Genomic DNA, 15117 nt, shown 5'->3' on the forward strand with positions numbered 1-15117 from the left:
TAGATGGACTTGACTGGGGAAAGAAGAATGTCCATATTGGAGCACAGGAGTGGAAAGGTGGAGCTGACTGAGAAGGGTCTTGAATGCTAGGATATGGCATTTAGACTTTTATTCTGTGATTTCACTGTTTCATCTGTGATATTCTGATTCCCAGACCCTCAGGCAAACCCACACAAAGACAAGAGCTACAAAGGAATACACCTAGTTTTGTTTTGTTTTCCTGGATTTAGGGGAAGTCCACAGAGGAAGGCAACATGGAAGAAGTTAGGAATCCCAGCATAAAAAAAAAAAAAGGAGAGGTGGCTGAGTGGGCACCACAAGAACAGATGTGGGGAGACCAGGAGGCATGGCTCTCTAGGCCACTCTGCACTCCTTAGTTATGAGCACCAATCAAGATGGGACCATTAAGTTACACAAGAATTGACAACAGCCTGTTTGTTACTTCTCAGTGTCCCTTATTTTAACACTGATGTCTTTTTGTCATGTTTCTTTAGCCCTAGAAGGTTCCATGGAACTTCGGGAGGGAAGAGTGAAAATTACTGACTTAGACAGGTATGAAAATGTCCAAGGTCCCCTGGGGCAGCTCTCAGACTCTGAAACCTACCGCAATGACATGCTTTGTGTACTCACGCCGTTATATCCAGCTGAAAGATGTGTGGTAAGAGACAGCCCAATAAAACTCAGTCATCCCTATTTACCTAATGACTCCAAAGAAACCCAAGCATCCCCAGTACCCTACACTGGACCCAGGTCTTCCCACCCCTAAGAACCACACTGGACCTAAGCTTCCCTATTTCATAGACCTAGAAGTCTCACCACAACTAATTTCTTCCTCACCGGCCTTTCTTCTTTCCCCAGGGCGACCAAGGTGGCCCCCTAATATGTCAGATTCAGGATGTCTATTACCAGTTTGGGATCATGAATTGGGACCGTGGCTGTATGGCAGCAATCAAGACCAAGACTTTCACCAGTCTTGCCCTTTACAGTGCCTGGGTTGAGAAAATAATCAGCAGCAGCACCACGCTGAGTCCATTCAAGTTCACTCTCCTTGCCTTGCTTCTACCCCAAGCTCTTCTAGAGCACTTCTGAGCACATGCTTAGTTCTTCCTCCTTGAGGCTTGGCTAAGTACAGCTAAGTACAGTACTTGGCTAAGACTGCCATATCCAGGGCTCTTACCTCCTTTACTCACTTGAAAGGATGTATGAGGGCCCCTATTTCCTGGGATGGGGAAACACATACCAGGTTCAGAGAAATAAGTGGTGCAAGAGAAGGTAGGGATGGGGAGATTGTCAGGACCATTTGTCTTTCTGCCAAGAGGTCCTTTTGGAGAGTGGCTTACAGTGGCAATAAAATGTTATTGATTTCAACATTGATTATACTGACGATAACTTCCTGGTAGGGAGTGTAGGGACAGAACTTGGAGGAATGCCCAAGCCTGAGGAGAAAGCCAGGTATCACTGGTGAGAATTCTGGGAGGGGAGTCTAAGTCAAGGTTGTGTGATGGCCAAGCAAGAGTATTGGAACTTGGGGTCTTTTACAAGATGACCCAGTATTCATTTAGGGAAATAGCTTCCTTCAAAAGTAGTTTCAATGGGCCTCGTGCTAGAGGCAAAAGGATTGATCTAACTGCAAAGATGAAACCCTCATATGAGTCTTTGGCAGTAGAGTTGGAAAATACACAGGAGCAAAACTACCACAGGTGTGGCTACAGGGGTGGAGAGTAATCAAGGAGGAAGTGAGGAAGTGAGGTAGAAACTTGGTCCCTCTTCTTCCCTTTCCACCATGGCAGGACAGAAGCTTAGTAAAGACTGAGCTTTTCCCTCTTCCATCCACTTTATTCTCACCCTGCTCCAGACATAGCACGCCAGCTGTGACCTGATCCTTCTTTTTGAGAGCAAAGGTGGAGAGCTAGAAATGGCAAGGAAGATGACTATGGACAGGACTATAGGACAAGGCAATATGGAAGAGAGTGGACATAAGCAGGTACTTCCAGGATAAAGAGCTGAAGAAGGGACAAAGTTGGCATAGATGAAAAGATGGGGAGGCCAGGATGCATGGCAGGTGCTAAGGACAGTGAGAAGATAGGCTTGACTAAGGTGGGAAATATGGAGAGCATTGTAAAGAATTCCCCTAGGCCAGACCTATTACTTTATCACAAGGTTTACACTTGTGTAAACATTATAACGAAGCAATTACATTGCTCTTGTTAGAAATAGGGTGATTCATGTAAGAGGTAGCTGGAGGGGAGGGACATCCCCATCTGCCTATACCTCACACTGAACCTGGATATGTCCATCTTCCCAAAACCTCCTCACTGAACTCAAGCATCTACATTTGCCCCATACCTTAGATTCAGTCCAGGAATCCCCACTGTGTGCCTTTCCCTAGACTTTCCATCCCTTCACTAAGGACTATGTTTTCTCATGATCAATCCTTTGGCCAATTTGACCCTCCTCTCATCCTCAAAGTGACTGAAGGATAGAGGTGGAGGAAGGAAGAGATCTTAGTGTATAAGGTCAAGGATATCTAGCTCCATGATAAGATTATGAGTTAGAATTATGAAATATGATTCCCGAACACCCAAGTCTCTACCCTGACACTATTGGATTGATTGATCTATTGGAAAAGCCCAAAAAAAGTTGAAGACAATGATTCAAGCACCTCTGCCACGGGCCTCTTTGGGATACTTTTCTTTCCCTCTCTCCTGCAGCCCCATTCTCTCCTTCCTGGGAGTGATCTCAATGGGTATGTGGTGAGTGTGGCTGTAGCCCAGCTAAAGGGCCAAAGCTTCCTCCAAGGCTATCAGCTTTGGCAAAGATAATTTAGTCTACCTTCATGGGCTAGTGCTGGGGAGCCCAAAGCTCCTCTGGTCAGATCCCCCCTCAGTGACTTCTCTGTTCAAACCCTGGAAGGCTGGAAGACACAAAGTTTTGCCTCTGCACTCTTTAAAAGGCCCCCAAGTCACCAACTATTATCAGGGACCCAGCTCCCTTTACCGTAGATTTGACCCTAAGTCTACAGCCCAGAATTTCTGGTCTTCTTGGGCTCCTAAAGATTCAGGAATCCAGATGGGAATAAGCACCTGCTACTCAGTGAGTAGGACATTGCGACAGTATGTGTACTACATTCATTAGGCAACCCATTAAAATTCTTGTTGGGTAGCTCAGTTAAACTTTATCTGAGAACAAGTTGGATGGGATTGTAGTTGGGGAAAAGAACCAGGAGACTGGACACTGTCAAGGGAGGGTTGTCAGAAGATAAAGGGTCAAGTTAGGAGACTGAGCACCTTCAGAGAAGGGATAGGGTACCAGGAGAAACAGAAACACAGAAAATGTGATCTGTAACGGAGATTAATGTCTTTCCAATAAAATCGTGGGATGAAGGAAGGATACCCTTATTAACACTACTATTTGGGATGGTGCTAGAAATGTTAGTAGTAACAATAGCAAGAAAAAGAAATTGAGGAAAGAAGAAAATAAGAAACAAAATTATCACTTTTTTCAGATGTGTGGAACAATTCATATATTGTCAGATTTTTTTTTGTTGCATTGACCTGTTTTACTGGGGGTTTTCCTCTTTTTCTTTATTCTTTTTTTTAAATATATTATTTGTTATAAGGGTTGGCTCTCTTAGAGTGGAAAAGGGAGAGATAAATAAGGAAAAGATACAGATAAATTTTTTTAAAGAAACTTTTGGTATTAAAATGATGAACTGTTTTTAACCAAGGGGGGAAAAGGGTGCTATTGCACCATTCTTGTTATAAAGGATAATTCTGTGGGAGAGGAAGGCAGAAAGGATATATTGAAATGGAAGTGATGCAAAAAAAAAGGTGGGGCATCAATAAAGATTTAAATAAAGAAATAAAAGTCTGATTTCTGTTGCGGGCACCACCATCCTTCTAGTCACCCTGATTCAAAGACTCAAACTTTTCCTCTCTCCTGAACCCTACAGAGGTAACAATATCAAATGCCTGCTTTGGAAAGATCACTTTGGCAACTATGTGGAGGATGGTTTGTAGTGAAGAGGGACTGGAAGCCAGAAGTACGGTTAGGAGGCTGTCCCAGCTACCCAGGCAAGTACTTGGGATAAGGTGCTGAACTGGACATATGTAGAGAAGGGGACAGGAGTGAGTTCAAGGATCGTAGTGGAACCGCACAAATAACCACAATGGTAGCTGTCCTGTGCCCGTCACCATGCTGCTGGTGGGTGAGGGGTGTCCCAGAGAGGTAAGGCCACTCATTACACATTGAGAAGAGTCAGAAGAAGGGCAGGAGGAGAGTAAAAACTGCCTCTTCTTTATAAATGACACAATGCCCCAGCCCACTGCCGCTGTGATGGGGTGTAGGCATCAGGGTCAGAGGGGAGAGGAATCAAAGGGTCACTCAGGGTTTGTAGCTTTATCCTGAAGTGCCAGTTCCTTCTGTGTTGAGCCGCAAGGGTCCCTGGAAGTTGCCAGGTTCATGCCCTCTCTCCTTATCCCCTAGGCATACTCTATGGGGTGAACTTGAATCCAGCTTCCAATACAACGGGGTAATAGATTCAAACTGAAAGAGACCTTAGAAGTCATTTGGTGCAAGCCTTTCATTTTATAGATAAAGAAACTGAGACCCAAAGAGTTTAAATGATTTGTCCAAGGTCGCACTGAGAGTAAGTAGCATAGTGAAGACTCAAACCTGAGTAGAAGAAGTAATTGATTGACTATAGGGGTTAGGAGAGAGTGGATGAATTGGGTACAACAGGAAGAGGAAATGAAACGCAAGTTGGAACATATATTGAAAAAATGGTCATGTCTGAATTATCTGGAAATATTATTGATATCTGCCCAGTAAGGGCTCTTACATCTAAGCCCTATGCCTTTACTGCACGCCCTTGGGAAACAAGAAAGACAGAATCTATCGATGTTATGGATGCAGTTGGAAGTAATAATATATTCAGCACAAGAACAGGAGAGGTAATGAGGATTTTGCCAAAGATGCATGAAGATATCAATGAAGAATGGATCTCTGATAAAACCAGGTTTTCCTATGATGGATTGAAACGGCAACGACTTACTGAGCCAATGGTCAGAAATGAAAAAGGGCTTTTAACTTACACTTCATGGGAGGATGCACTCTCTCGTGTAGCTGGAATGTTACAGACAGTTCAGGGCAATGATGTGGCAGCAATTGCAGGAGGTCTGGTGGATGCAGAAGCCCTCATATCTATCAAAGATTTACTTAATAGAGTAGACTCTGACTCCTTGTGTACTGAAGAAGTCTTCCCCACTGCAGGAGCTGGCACAGATTTACGCTCTAACTATTTACTTAATACAACAATTGCTGGTGTAGAGGAGGCAGATGTTGTCCTTTTGGTTGGTACAAATCCACGTTTTGAGGCACCCCTGTTTAATGCTAGACTTCGGAAAAGCTGGCTTCATAACCTGTAGGGTTCAGGAAGCTTTAGGGTACCTGTGTGTGTGCGTGTGTGTGTGTGTGTGTGTGTGTGTGTGTGTGTGACCTGCACTCCTTTGGACCCTTTTTTCAAGATAATGTTTTTAAATTAATGAAATTAAAGTAAGTCGAATTACAAAGGAAATCCATTCTATTGATATACAGTTATGGTTTTTGTTTTGTTTTGTTATGCAAGTTTGCAGACTTCCTGGAATCTGTCCATAGATCCAAGGTTACTGGCTCCCTAATGCCGATGGGATTAGATACCAGCTCCTCAGCTTGGCATGTAAAGACTTTCCCAATCTTGCTCAAACCTACTTTTGTCACCTTATTTTATATTACTGCCCTTCACACACTCTATCTTCCAGCCAAACTGGCTTCTTCGCTGTCGCCCAATCTCAGGGTTCCTTCTCTTGCCCCTTCTTTTTTTTATTTTTTAGGCAGTTGGGGTTAAGTGACTTGCCCAGGGTCACACAGCTAGTAAGTGTCAAGTGTTTGGTCTGAAGCCAAATTTGAACTCAGGTCCTCCTGACTTCAAGGCCAGTGCTCTATCCACTGCGCCACATAGCTGCCCCCCTCTCTTGCCCCTTCTGCCCTCACGCTGGCCTTGTCCCATGCCTGAAATTCACTCACTCCTTAGCTCCATGTGCTAGAATCCCTAGCTTTCCTCAAGGCTTGTGCTCAAATTTCATGTCACTTGCCCCATGTTTACAAGGTCAAAATGAATAGTAAAAGGAAGGGTCTTATCCTCCCATCCTGAACAGAGCAGTAGACTGAGAGAAGCAGGAGAGTCTTTTCTGAACTAGGCCTGGAAGGGCCTGTTTTAGAGGGAGGGAAGAAGGGGTAGGAGAGGTGTGGAGTGTGAAGGTTGAGGCTGGCAAGGGCCTGACCCAGGCCACAATCCCCTACTCCTGCTCTGCCATCCTAATATCCCCCACAGGGAATTAATCAGAGACCAAATCTTGATTATAGCAAGGAGAGGGACCCACTAGTGCCCCATCTGACTCTTTTCCCACTTTATCTCTGGCTTCTCTGTTTGTTTGTTTCTCTCTATATTTGTATACCCCCCTCTCTCTCTGTTTTTCTCTCTCTCTTTCTCTCTCTTTATTTCTCTCTGTCTCTTTATCTCCCTCTGTCTTGCTCTCTGTCTCTGTCTCTCCGTCTCTATCTCTCTGTTTCCCTGTGTGTGTGTCTTTCTCTCTGTCTCTATCTCTCTTTCTCTCTCTCTTTCTCTGTGTGTGTCTCTCTGTCTATCTCTGTCTCTCTCTGTCTGTCTCTGTCTCTCTGTCTCTAACTCTGTCTGTCTTTCTCTCTTTCTCCTTTCTAAGGGGCTTCTGCTGAGGTGTGCTCTTTCTGAATTTGTCCCAGACTGCTGTCTCTGACTCATGACGACCCTGCTTCAGTGGGCTCCTCTAGCCCTGGCCACCACACCGGACAGATAAAGGCCATTGCCAGACGCAGTGAGGGGAGGACAGGAAGGATGAAGGGGAAGGGACTGGGGCTTGGGTGAGGGCACTGCTCCCCCCCCACCCTCCTCCCACAATTCCTATCCCCCACACCAAGGAGGCGCTAGCCTCCTCCACTCTGCCCCCTGGGCCTGCCATGGGGAGATGACGAGAGGAAGCAAAGAAGCCCAGATCTCCAACAGCTTCCCAGCTTGAGCAGAGGTCCCAAAGCTAGAAGAGAATGGGCTGGGTCAGCCTACTCCTCCTGCTGCCCGTCCTTCTGAGGGTCCGGGGACAGAGTGAGACGGAGCAGGGAGGTGGAGCAGGGATGGGGGGTACATACACAGGAGAGGGATGGACTATGGCCATGAGTGCATGAGTGTTACAGGTGAGGTGAAGGGGGGTGGTTCAGCAGGGATAGGTCGAAGGGGAGGAGTAAGTGCAGAGACGGGGTCCAGGCCAGGGGTAGGAGCACGTTACATGTGTGGGGGAGGGGGGTGGATGAGGGCAGAGATGGGGTCCAGGCCAGGGCTAGGTGCATGTTACGTGTGTAGGGGAGGGGGTGGATGAGGGCAGGGATGGGGTCCAGGCCAGGGAGGAGGCAATCCACAGGAGTACTAAAATGCAGAGCGCTGTGCTTCCCAAGAGTTCAGTCCTCCCTACCCTTTCCCTGCAGGTATTCAATGGTCTGGCCTGAATAAAGGTAAGAAATCCAGACTAGGGACCAGAAGCCCAGGTTCTCACAGATGGAGGAAAAGATGGAGGAGGAAAGGAAGCAGCAAGGGCCAGGGCAGCTTGGTGCTCAAAATGGAGACGGAGGGGCTGAGTCAGGAACTTTGAACAATCATAGACAGGATTCCTGAGTCCCTTTGCATGATCTCTTTTCCTTTTATCCAAGCCTGTGGACAAACTCTGACTCAAGGACGAATCCTCGGGGGCCAGGAAACTACCCTAATACAGTGGCCATGGCAGGCAAGCCTGAAGTATAAGACCCACCACTGGTGCGGGGCCACCCTCATCCACTCCAGCTGGGTGATGACGGCTGCTCATTGCCTCCAACAGTGAGTGCCTATTCTAAGCAGGGTATGCAGGGTGTGAAAGGACCCAAAGTGAAAATAGGGAAATACTTAGACCTCTGTTTCTTAAGGTATAATTGGATGGGGAGGCAGAGTCAACATTAGGGCCCCATCCCTAGTTTACCTTCCCCACTCTGGACCTAACCTCTACCCCCAGCCCAAATCCTCTGTTCCCCAGTCTTTTCTCAGTCCTTAGAAGGGACCTGAGGGATTTTGGATGCCTGACTTACCAAATGAGTAAAAAAAGACCCTGGAGAAACTTTCACAGAAACAAGGCTACCTTCACAAATGGGGAAGGAATTGTCTTTGGAACCTAAGTCCCTCTAATTTCCTCTCTATCCCCCTGTCCCCTTTCTGGACCCAGTCCATTACAGAACTGACTCAAATTCCTGAAGAAGCTTACTCTCCGATGGCTGTCCCCCAATCCCTAGGAAAGTTAAGTCATTCCCTCAACATACACAGATTTGCATTTCTACTCTGAACCACTGAAGAGCCAAAAAAAAAAACCCTTTTAGATACAAAGAAATGAATCTTTAATGGTGGAATTTTTAGCCATCTTGGCAAGCAAGCAGGGGAAAAATTCGGTGTAGGAGTCTGCCAAGTACCTCAAATGACAACAGGTCATTCCTAAATATAAGGTCACATATTTTCACCCACACTAAGAAAAATCTCAGGAGGCACAGGATTATACTGTCTCTGACTATTAGTTAGCCTGTGTCCACACCCTCAAGGACTAGAAGCAATTCTAAGATAACAAAAATATTCACCCCTACAACCCCAAAACTCAGCTGCCTCCGAGACAATTCCAACATCTGCTCCCCTCCTTCTCCTCAGCCACGCTCAAGATCCCAGGGCTTCGAAAGTTCAACTGGGCTCCCGTACAACCAGGCCACACAAATTAAGCTTTAGCTATTTGCATTCCCGACGGGTGACCAAAATCATCTTGCATCCCTTCTACTTTGGGTGGCCTCCCAAGGACATCGCTCTGGCCAAGCTGCAGTCACCAATCCGCTTCAAGAGGAGCATCCTCCCTATTTGTCTCCCAATTTCCACGACAGAGTTTGAAAATGTGACCACGTGCTGGGTGACAGGTTGGGGAAGAATAAAAGAACATGAATGTAAGGATGGGTAAGAGGACAATGGGCATTTGATAAAACTAGCTGCCAGCCCCTAGCCACCAAGGTTGCCTGCATCTGCCTCCCCAGGCGGATCAACAACACTGTAGCAAAACTGGAGACCTCAATTGTAAATTACTTGTTTGTTTCCTCCCACCCTTTGTCCACCTGCTCAATTTATTCCACTTCTTTTTGTCCCTAATAATGATGTGGCATTACATTTGTACAGCATTTTACAAAGTTTACAAAGTATCCACATAGCCTTCAGTTCATCTGAACCTGCAATAAGTAAAAGAGACAGGTATGACCATCCCTATTTTACAGATGAGCAAATCAAGGCTCCAGAGTCCCAAAGCTTGTAAAGGCAAGAGTCAGGACTACAACAGAGGGCTTCTGATTCCTTCCTTAGTCCAGTGCCCTTGTCACTCCATGATGTGGCCTCCCTACCACCGGAGTCCAACAGGAACTGGAGGACAGATCAGTATAACCAAAACACATAATTGCCAGGTTCAGCATAAGGAAGGTATGAAACAGTCAAAAAAGGAGGAGAGAAGAGGAAGCTATGCCCTAGTTGCTGTTGCAAAACAGTTTTAAGAGAAGATGCCATACTTCCCCAGCACTGAGGATGAAGCCTGACTAAACTGGACTATACATAGGTCAGGAAGGGGAATGGAGACTCTCTGTAATGCCTTCTAACTCACAATAGACTACATTCTTTTGCCATTCAATTAATGTTTGCTCAAGTGTTCAAAAGTTTCTGAGAGACAGAAAGACTTATAAGACAAATTCTTCCTCAATAATCTCAAAATCTGGGGCAGCTAGGTGGCGCAATGGATAGAGCACTGGCCCTGGATTCAGGAGGACCTGAGTTCAAGTCCAGCCTCAGACACATAACATTTACTAGCTGTGTGACCCTGGGCAAGTCACTTAACCTCATTGCCTAGCCAAAAATAATAATAATAATAATAATAATAATCTCAAAATCTCATTAGGGAGGTGAAACATAATCATTTGAAAATTTAAATAGCAATGCCAGGCAGCATATGATGAATACCAAGGAAGGGATACAGCAGAAAGGACTATAGGAAGAAGTTACTGTGGGCCGGAGAAGCCAAGGAAATCTCTTGGAAGAGATGAGACTTGGTCTAGCCTGAAGAGAGATAGAATTTCAGACAAAAAAAAAACCCAAGATTGAGGAGAGGGAATGTGCTTATCATGGGAGGGGTAAGGAAACAAGTCTACCTGCAATAGTGACTTCATGTTGGGGAATAGCAGTAGCCTGAAATATGGATGGAAAGGTGATGTGGGACCATGTTGGGATGAGCCTTAAATGGTACACTAAGAGTTTGGCCTTTATCCTAGATCCTCAATGAGTAGCTTCACTTTTTAGTTCAAAGTATTTTCAGACTGAATTCTCAGGCTTTCTGAAAAACACACATGATAAAAGGGAAGATTGAAATACACATTCTAGAACAATCTCAGAATATTGATTTATTTAGTGTTTTGAATTATTTGGTCCTTTAACATTTTTTGTTAAGGGGCACCTAGGTGGCCGAGTGGATAGTACACCAGCCCGAGAGTCCAGACAACCTGAGTTGAAATCCGACTTCAGACACTTACTTAGCTGCACGATGCTGGGCAAGTCACTTAACCCCACTGCCTAGCCAAAAAAAACAAAACTTGTTAACATCAATGGAGGTCTTATCATCCAGATCCTGGACACCTCATCAGAGAGTCACCTGCCTTGATATTGCCCTCCTTCATCACAGACCCTAACTATGAACTTTCCTGTTCCCAATCTGCAGGCCTAAGAAAACCTTGATACCTACAAGCAGTAGAAGTGCCTCTCATTGATCAGAAGACCTGTGACCTATACTATCACATAGGAACAAAACTTCCTCCTTTTGTATCCAGGATATATGATGACATGACATGTGCTGGCTTTGTACAGGGCAAGAAGGCTGCCTGTCAGGTGAGACGGGCCATTGGTTCCCCTTCACTTTACGTTTCTGTTAGGATCCCTCAGTTGGATGCAGGAATGGCCAACTACTGACCCTCCTATTCTGCCTCCCTTCACCTCTTTGCTCCACTCTAGGAAATCTCTTTTGCCATAACTACACTTTTAAAGTGACTCACTTTCTCTATCTTCCCCCAGGGTGACTCTGGAGGCCCCTTGACATGTAAGGTCAAAGGTATTTGGCATCAAGCAGGTATTGTCAGCTGGGGAGATGGCTGTGGTCGACCCTACAGGCCTAGTGTCTTCACCAATGTCAGTGTGCACACTGACTGGATCTTAAGCATAATTAATTCAAGCACTTTTAGTTTAATGCCCTCTAAGCTTCTCTTCCTCCTCACTCTACAACTGTCTTAGGCCTCCCTAAGCCTGTTTCCCAAATTGTCTGAGATGGGGAGGACAGGGCTCTTCCAGGGCCAGGCACTTTGGTAAAGATTGATTCAGGTCTCTTGCATGCTCCATTGAAAGGATGTTTAAAGCCCCATAGGTCCTGGACTAAGAGGGATTTCATTCAAGGGACAAAGTACTGACTAGCAAGAAGAAGTGGTGGTGGGGCTAGGGAGACTGTGATGTTCTCTCTGTACTCACATATTTGTCTTTCTATCTAATTGCTTTTGGTTGACTGTTTTAATTTAAAAAAAATTTCATGATAATACCAATCCTTACTGTGACTTCCTTTTTGTCCCATTCCTGGGTCCATCTCACCAATCACGGCCAAGGAGAAAGGCAATTATATATGGAATATAAAAGTGAAAACTAGACTATTCCTGCAGATCTCCAGCTCAGGCCTCAATGAAGTTGCTGTTCTCTCCGTCATGGGGACTTCTGACTCACAGTGTGTCTCCACTCCCCATCCTTTCCTGGCATTCACTCTTGGCTTCTACTTGCCTTTTGGAGCTAGGAACCAGCTCAAGCACAGTAGGATATTGCAGATTCTGAGTCTAAACTCCCCATGAGATTAGGTTTGTATGCCCAAGAGCCTTCTGTAGTGGTAGTAACTTGAGTAGAGAACAGAATGTGGAGTCAGAAATAAGGAGAAAGGCGACTACATTTTAAAAAAAAGGACTCAATAAGTGATAAGTGGAGACTGCATGATTGCACTGGAAAGACACTAGCTCTGGAGACACCAATCATAGCCTTCAAGAAACCAGGTACAAATCCTGCCTCTGATACTACCAGTATCACTAGGCAACTAATTTCACCTTCATGGGGCTCAGTTTCCTTATCTGTAAAATTGGTTTTTACCAATTTAAAATGAAAGGACTGAACCAAAAAGCCTCTGAGATTCCTTTCAGTTCTATTTCTGTGATTCTTAAGTGGTTAAAGTATATAAATAGAAAATTTTCAAAAGAAGTAACACAAATTGTTAACAATCTCTTGGAAAAATTATTATCACTAATAAAGAGATGCAAATTAAAACAACTTTGAGGGACCACATTACTTCAATGAAATTGGCAAAAATAATGCTGGTGGGGTTGTGGAGAAATAGATACACTCATTCATTACTCATATATTTCCTAAATCATAGAATCTTTTTTGCAAAAATAATTAAAAGCAATGAAATTAAATGCTGATGGGGTTATGGAGAAATATCTACACTCATTCATCATTCATGTATTTGCTTACTTATAGAACATTTTTGGAGAAAAACTAATACCATATGGTAAAAGTAACACAGATAATCATACTCTTCAACTCAGTTCCACTTTACCAAAAATAAACCACAAGGAAGACTTACCTGTTGAAAAATCAGCCAAATTAATTTTGGCTAATTAAATGTAAATTCAAAAATCTGGCAGTGACTTTAGTATCCAAAAATAACTTGTGGTTTATCCATGAAATGGAATAATTTGATTCAAATAATGGGACCAAGTAAGAGGATCATAGGATTATAGATTTAAAGGCAGAGGGATCTTAGATACTATCTAATCTAACCTTCTCATTTCATTTTTGTTTTTTCTTTTAGGCAATTGGGGGTAAATGACTTGCCCAGAGTCACGCAGCTAGTTAAGTGTCTAGTGTTTGGTCTGAGGACAGATTTGAACTCAGGTCCTCCTGACTTCAGGGCCGGTGCTCTATCCACCGCACCACCTAGCTGCCCCTCTCCTTGTTTTATAAATGAGGAAACTGAGGCCCAAAGGTATTGTGATTGACCTGACATCACACAGATAGCCATCCAACCCAGGCAGTTTGCCATTTCCCAAAGTGTATGTATCAAAGGGTAAAAGTTGCAGACAAGCAAATTGTTGGGGGGAGGACTTTACATAAGACTTATTCAGACTTGAAATGGGCAGTTGTCCACTCAGGTGAGGGGTGGTAGATTTCCCCTCATTGGTGCTCTGTAAGCAAGGGTGATGAGGCAACCTGCTGTAATAGACAGAGCACTGGTCCTGGAGTCAAGTAGAATTAGGGTTGAATCTCCCCTCAGATACTTACCAGGTGTGTAATCCTGGGCAAGCCACATGACTCTCTCAGCCTCCCTTTCCTCATCTTTAAAATGGTGATAATAATAATACCGATCTCAAAGGATTGTTATGAAGATAAAAAGGAGATGATGCATGTAAAGAGCTTTGCAGTCATTAAAGTGCTCCGTAAATGCTTACTATCTAAATCCACAAAACACACAGGGTGTATGGAAGGTCATCTGAGGCAGGAAATCACTATCAACTAGGGAGATTGAGAAAGGTCTCCTGCAGGAGATGAAATTTAGGCTTAGTCTTGAAAGAAGAAAGGAAAACCGAGGCAGAGGAGAGAGAGAGTAGAGCACCTCAGGCATGGGGAATATCTAGAAGAAAAGCAAAGACAGCTGATGGAATATCTTCCATACTCAATGAGCAAGAGCCAGTGTGGCCAAATCGTTAGCATTCATAGAGGGTCACTGTAATGAAGACTGGAAATGTGGGAAGGGGCCAGGCTCCCCACAGCTTTAAAGACCATGCAGATAACTTCATCCTGGTGCCCAAAATGCTATTTAAAAACTAGGCATCCCCTTTGACCCAGCAACATCACTACCTATACCCCCAAAAAGACCGAAAGAAAAGGATTCACATACAAAATATTTATAGCAGCTTTTTGTGGTAGCAAAGAACTGGAAACTGAAAAGATGCACATCACTTGGGGAATGACTAGAGAAATTATATTATAGGAGGGAATACAATTGTGCTACAAGAAACGAAGGGCACAATTTAACAGAAATCTGGGAAAACATAAACTGACAAATTGAAGTGAGCAGAAGCAGAAGAACAATTTACACTAACAAACAATATTGTAAAGATTATCAACTATGAAAGACAATAACTGATTTCTACAATGATCCACCACAATTCCAAATGGCTCCTGATAAAAATGCTATCCATCTTCAGATAAAGAACTGATAGATTCAAAGTACAGATTGAAACTTTTTTCTTTCTTTTTCTTGTTTTTCCCCCCTGGGAACATGACTACATATGTATAATGGATATTGTATTTCTTGCCTTCAAAATGGGTGAGGGAAAAGTTAAGCGAGGGAGAGAATTTGGTACTGAAAATGAAATAAAATTGAATTTTCTTTAAAAATCTAAATACAAATTTTTATCTTAGAGGTATAGGAAGCCAATGGAATTCATTGAGCTGAGGAGCAACATTGTCATAACTATACTTTATAAAAATCACGTTAGCTGCTAAGTGGAGATTGGATTGGAGTGGAGAAAGCTCTAAGGTAGGGAGACCAGATAGAAGGCTTTTGAAAGTCCAGGTAAAAGCAGTGAAGTCTTGAACTAGGGTGGTGGCTATGTGAGTAGAGAGAAGAAGACATCAAGAAAAGACTTTGTGGAAGTACAAATCCCACAATTTGACAATAGATTAGGCAGGCAGAGTTATTGGGGGTGAGGAGGCAAGGATGAACAGAGATTTCCATCAGAAAGACATCTAGTAGGGAACTGGAAATTCCACCAAACCTCCAGGATCCCACTTCCACCTAGCCTGGGGCCTTAAGATCCCAGGGCAAGAAGGCTAAGTCAATGCTTCAGACCATAGTCCTCCTGTTCAACCAAATGCTA

At 44.1% G+C, this 15117-nt stretch overlaps 1 protein-coding gene across 1 annotated transcript; it reads left to right on the forward strand.

Moving 5' to 3' along the window:
- The first annotated feature begins 7039 nt into the window (after positions 1-7039).
- LOC110214517 (testisin-like) lies at positions 7040-12258 on the forward strand. Its single transcript, XM_078151919.1, is given in 5 exon segments — positions 7040-7172; positions 7745-7936; positions 8786-9069; positions 10872-11038; positions 11222-12258. Coding segments are annotated over 5 exon segments (915 nt in total). The 5' UTR covers positions 7040-7116; the 3' UTR covers positions 11438-12258.
- The last annotated feature ends 2859 nt before the right edge of the window (positions 12259-15117 follow it).

The sequence above is a fragment of the Phascolarctos cinereus genome, unplaced genomic scaffold (assembly GCF_003287225.1).
Source record: "Phascolarctos cinereus isolate Bilbo 61053 unplaced genomic scaffold, phaCin_HiC Scaffold_4;HRSCAF=312, whole genome shotgun sequence".
Lineage (NCBI taxonomy): Eukaryota > Metazoa > Chordata > Mammalia > Diprotodontia > Phascolarctidae > Phascolarctos > Phascolarctos cinereus.